General features: G+C 35.3%; 1 protein-coding gene across 1 annotated transcript; it reads right to left on the minus strand.

The window, feature by feature from the left end:
* Nucleotides 1–254: 254 nt before the first annotated feature.
* LOC149790461 (uncharacterized) lies at nucleotides 255–3,464 on the minus strand. Its single transcript, XM_089973224.1, has 3 exons — nucleotides 3,330–3,464; nucleotides 418–2,760; nucleotides 255–308 (listed from the first exon to the last, which is right to left on the minus strand). Exons 2-3 carry the CDS (start codon nucleotides 2,752–2,754, stop codon nucleotides 255–257), a joined length of 2,391 nt encoding a protein of 796 aa, XP_089829350.1. The 5' UTR covers nucleotides 2,755–2,760; nucleotides 3,330–3,464.
* Between the last annotated feature and the right edge of the window lie 2,227 nt (nucleotides 3,465–5,691).

Consider the following 5,691-nt stretch of genomic DNA (forward strand, 5'->3'; position numbering starts at 1 on the left):
TTATCTTTCAAGTTAAGGTGATATGTTTTTTGTGCACTTGTATATTTTTATCTCCATTATAAAAAACAAGTAAAAACGTTACGGAAGTTAACTTTACTAAGTTCATGAAAGAACATGAAAGAATTCTTAAAAATTGTATTACAGGGAACGAAGTAATTCTATTCTTTTAGTTCACTGATTAAAGGCAAACATTTTTTTTGTCTATTTGATCATTTTGAAAGCCCTTTCGGCCTTTTCCATCTCACTTTTGTCAATCAGGTAAGTTTTATCCAATTGTTTGGATTTTCCTGCAGGTCTTGGTTCTTTTTCTAGTATGGTCAGAAGTTTTTCTCTTTTTATCCACAATTTGTCTTCCCTAGACGGCATTTGGAATGCTTTGCCATACTTTCTTGATTTCTCTAAAAAATTGATCTCTACTTCATCATCGTCAATATCAATGGCTACTATTTGACCAAAATAAAAATTTCGTTCGTAAACAGCAGAGACCCAGCGGGATGGTTGAATGTCAGAGTACTGAATGCGTTCATATTCAAACACTTCTTCCTGGTCGCTTGTAACGGCAGCGACCTCTAAAGTTGGCATGAGAGTTCCATTTGTATCAATGACTTCCTCATCCTGTCTTTTACATATCACATGTTCCTGCCATTCATGGACGCTGGTTTGAGGATTGACAAGACAACCATTACAATAACATGATGTTTCTCTAGTAAGGATCGTACAAGAGTTTATTGGCACAATTGCATGTAACTTAAAGGTGCCGGATATTTGCATAGGCTTCTCTTTCTGTTGTATTGTTTCATTGCTCATGTCAACGTCTGCCTGGTTGTAGTACAGATATTTTATTTTGCTACCACTCTCTTCCGTCTGCTTAGACCACGCGTAGAAATCTTCAGCATTTTGAATGAGACATTTTCCTTGACGAATGGCCATATCTGCGGCTCTTTTTATGCTAGCACCTAAACCATCACACGGGCCTTTGCCATGGCCCGATTCCAAATAGTTCCCTCGACCAGCTATACCAAAGTCTTCATTGTGGTCAGCCAAAATTTTAAAGATTGTTTTGTTTCTATATTGGCTCGTTGGTGAATCGGTAAGGTAGTGTATGGTTTTGATTGATGGATAAGTTGATTGCAGCATTGGTATGAGTTTCTTCAAAATTGTATAAACAACTGTTGCGTTATGACATAAGACATCAGAGACTCCCACAAAACTTTGAAGACGTTGGCCTTGTGACTTTGGAAAATAAACAACCATAGTGTGGAGACTGACCATAGCCTGATTCCAATATGAAGACTGGACTGCTTCCACGGAGGTACACACAAAGTTTTCAGCAAAGTCCATCCATAACATTACTTCATTCTCGGGTAAATTTTCTCGAAGGTTTCTCATTTCTTGGTACTGTACTTTTACCCTCTTGACGTGGTTTCTGAATTCTGACGTTTGACTGTCCATCAAATGAATAAAATCGGTTTTAGCTACAGCTTCATCAACTTCTTTCCATCTTGACTTCTGCCCTTCTACTACCTTTTTCCATTGAGTGTATTTAACCATATCTGGGAGACCGGTTTCAAGTGTTTCTTTCAGTTTTTCATTCGTGTCCTGTTCTTTAATGAAAGCATCTGGACTTTTTGGAAGATTTAGACCTAATGACCTCATCGCTTTAAGTTTCAAAGCCATATTTTGATGTCGTGCGCATAAACAGGTTCTTCTAGATGCAAAGTTAGCTAGCAACAAATATTTCGGTCTTGACTGGTAGAAACGAGCTCGTGACACCTTGATATCAGGATTCTCTAAGCGAAATTTGTCATGAAGGTTATGCATATAGTCGGATAAAATTCTCTTTTGATGCTCGATGTTTTCAATCACCACTACATCACTCTTCTTTTTGCTGACAAGTACTGAGCTGTTATCTTCTCTCTCCAGGAAACTTGTTACTTGTAAATTTAGATTCTGTTTAGTTGCTTGTTTCTTTGTAAGCGTGGTTATTTTGACCACCTGTTTTCTGTGTATGCCAGTTCTTCGATGTAACTCAGACATGAAGCGATACTTTCTAGCGGTATAAAATGGGAGCTTCTTGAAAACACTTTTTTTAACTGAAGCCACAGATTCTTTTAAATCTTTTGTGATGCAGTTGGCAAAGAAAAGCCTTTTTCGAAGTATTTTTCTTCCTGATGGTGTGAGTTTAAGTCTATTAAGCAGTGCATTTGTTTTTGATCGTGGTGTCATACGTGAGCTAGGAACTGAGTTTTCGTCTGTTTCAAGGGTTGTGTCTAAGTCTGCATCCGAAGAGTCATGAGTTTTTGTACTTTTTGCTCTTAGTCTTTCTATTCTCTTTTGAATACGTTTGTTGCACTTGCTTAAATCTACGTTTTTCTGTTCTAACTCTTGAATTTTCCTCTGTGCATTCTTGAGTGAGCTTTTGTACCGTTTTCTTAAGCCTTTTCCCTTATTATGTCCAAACGATGGAAACTTCACCAATATTGTTGTCTTTTCATGACTTCTTGTTGATGTACCTGGACCATCTTCTATGTTATTCACAGGGGTCATTTGGGAAATCTTCTTTTTCAAATAATGTCTCTTTACTCTCTCGTTTACTTCTTTTTTCCTTCTTTTATGTGCTCTCTCGCCAAGGTTTTCAACTGGAACATATGACTCCCTTTTTCTTTTTCTCTCCTTTTCCATGAATGCGTTTAGATTCTGTTCTTTTTTTCGCTCTCTCCATCTCTTTTGTCGTTCTGCATTTGACAGTGGCATGGTTAACTGAAAAAAATACAAGAAGTGATTTTAACCTTTTAACCTCCGTAACGAAAGCAATTTGCGTTTTTTTCTATTACTAATATAATAATATTAGAATTGAGTGGAAACGGTGATAATTTTATTTCTAGTCTCGATCTTTTGTTCAACGATTTTAGTTTTTTTTTCTTTTTTTTTTTTGGGGGGGGGTAACATTGTGTGTTTTATCTTTGATAAGCCATACCTCAACATCAAGAATCATCATAGAACACTGGTCTGTAGACACGATGTTAACTTACGCCCATTTTATAATTTACACATGAATAGCTTAAATTTAAAGTTATAGAAGTGACAATTGAAAGAATAACATGTAAAAGAATACAAAAACCATATAAAAAATATTTCAATTAACTTCCATAACGGAATCGGACATGATTTTCGATTGGGCAAAAATTCACTCTACACCGACAACATGCAGACGATTTTTTAAAGTTATAATCGGGTCGTATTTGGGATGAAAATCAGTTGTATTTGTCTTTTCTACTATTAAAATCAAGTTTCTGGCATGCTTTTTCACTAGTACACAAAGAACTTACCTGAAGAAAACAACAAGTAGCTCTAAATTATAGTAAAAATCGTTGATAAATGATGTCTGCTATATTCGATAATCTTCCGGTGAATCGTGAAAAATAACCACCAAGTACAAGTCTCGATCCGGTATCGACTTCTGATTCCGGAAAAAAACCGTTACGGAAGTTAATATTTTATATTTAAAATTGAACTATTGGTTACAGACATCGATAATGTCTTCGTTGAATAGTTTATATTAAAGATTTCCAGCGCTTGCAGTGAAATTCGCCTAATATTTACCGTTTAAATTTACCATTTCACAGAGATAGTTGTTACGGAAGTTAATGTCTTAAGTAAGACATTCTTTTTTTATATTTCATTATCTTCTTAGCAGAAAGTTTCCAACTATTTCTTTTCGACAGAACTAAGATCAGAGCTAACGGTTTTCTGTTTTTAGCTTACAAAAAACCCGATAGTTGTTTTCGATTTAACTAAACGTTTTGGTATATACATAAAAAGGTTACGGAAGTTAATGTAATTTTTGCGACTAGGTTTAAATCAGCATAAAACATAATCGATGTATTTATTGCTTGAGATCGTGTCTTCTTTCAATCAAGCAAAACAACAAAATATAGAAATATCGAAATATAGAGAGAAAAGCACCAACACAAAAAAGTGTCAAGGATTCAAAAAGTGGATGCATGCATAGCGACACATTACTTTACGTGTAAATTAGATTTTCATTTTTGATATATTTTCACAATTAAAAAGGTCTAGATACCTTTATTTAAATTGAAATGAGAAAAAACGTGTTATAGTATATATCAAAACAGAAACTAATGGTGTAATGAATTCAATAAACGTTTTACGACTGCAAATTTGTTAACGACATGAATAATCATTAATTGGTCACATTATAGTAGAATGAGTGAGATATTAAGAATGGACTGATAGCACATGAAAAGAGAACATTCGGCGGATTAATATTTACAATGAAATATCATTTAATACAAAGCATTAAATGAACTCTCAAAACTTTTATTGGTATTTACATTACATTATAGCTGTATTCCGCATATTTGATAGTCTTGTAATAAAAACGCGTGTGATCGAATTGTATTGACTAGAAGACCAACACGGCAGTCTTCATTACATGACATTGCAATGTTACTACATGTGGTTTTCGTAAGGCCTCAAGTATAAGCAAACAGAAAATATCGTTGCACCTTGCTAAGTTTTTATGCAATAATTACTATGCAAGTTTATTTGCAGTGTTGTGATATTTTACGCATAAAATGCAATATCATTGCTCTGTTCGGATATTGTAAATACATTAACCACAACAGATTGTACCTGGTCGTTTGATTTCAAAATGTTTTAAGTTAACAATGTAGAATTATTTATGATCTATTATTTCTGATTTTACGGCCCCACCGGCACCACAATTCTATATAGTTCTTTGTTTACACATCTGATACTATCTTTCTTTCGACTCTATCTCCATTTATTTAAAGATAATATCTGCCGTTTATTCGGTGAATAGTTCACATGTTGTCGGGATTGTTTGTGTAAGCTTTTTCCTTCGTGTAGACGGTTCTTGAATAACTCTGAACATTTGGCATCGGTTTTGCAAGAGCCCTATTACCCTGTTCTTATTTACATTTGTTCATGTACTGTATTTGCTACTACCATTATTGTGTCTGTCGTAACAACTACTGTATCTGAGATGCCGGATAAATCCGTGAAGATCAAGGTAAAATACACAGCAGCCACCGAAGATAAGATCTCACGACTTGAGTTTGGCTATGGACCAGTTTTGTGTGGATGACCAGGGGATGGGTGTTTGGCGCCTCCATGTAAATCTGAAGCAACGTATCTGTATTTTTTATTTGGTCGTGTTATTCTGGAGAGAGAATTCCCCTTTGGCTTTGCCTGAACGAAGCAAGACAAAAACATGTCATATTCCTTTAATATACGTTTAAATGAAATTCCAGTAAATGTTAGTAGTGAATAGTGAACTGGGGCACCCTAGCCTCAATGGAAATTAGCATTACAGGACCCCTTGGGCAAACCTAGCCTCGATGGAAATTTAACATGGGGGAAAAAATCATGGGCAAACCTAGCCTCAAGGGAAATATAACATGGGAAAAAATCATGGGCAACTCTAGCCTCAAGGGGAATTGAACATGGAAACAAAAATCTTGGGTCTGTTGAGCGACAAGGGAAAATGGAACAAGGTCGGGACCCTATTTTAATAAGGTCCCGACCTGATGGGTCTATGGAAATGGAACATATGAAAATTGAAACAGGGAGGGGTCTCTATTTTTTTTAACAAAAAAATAAAAGAAAATAGGGTAGGCAATTGAAAGTCTATCCCTTTTCGAGAAA

The sequence above is a fragment of the Sinohyriopsis cumingii genome, chromosome 10 (genome assembly GCF_028554795.1).
Source record: "Sinohyriopsis cumingii isolate HCF-2022 chromosome 10, ASM2855479v2, whole genome shotgun sequence".
Taxonomy (NCBI): Eukaryota; Metazoa; Mollusca; class Bivalvia; order Unionida; family Unionidae; genus Sinohyriopsis; species Sinohyriopsis cumingii.

Bases quoted from the DNA above. Each gene is read 5' to 3' on its own strand.
- LOC149790461 (XM_089973224.1), bottom strand. From the start codon at position 2,754: ATGCCACTGTCAAATGCAGAACGACAAAAGAGATGGAGAGAGCGAAAA. The intron at 309-417 runs GTAGAGATCAAT...TGACCATACTAG, and splicing joins TTGATATTGACGATGATGAA to AAAAAGAACCAAGACCTGCA.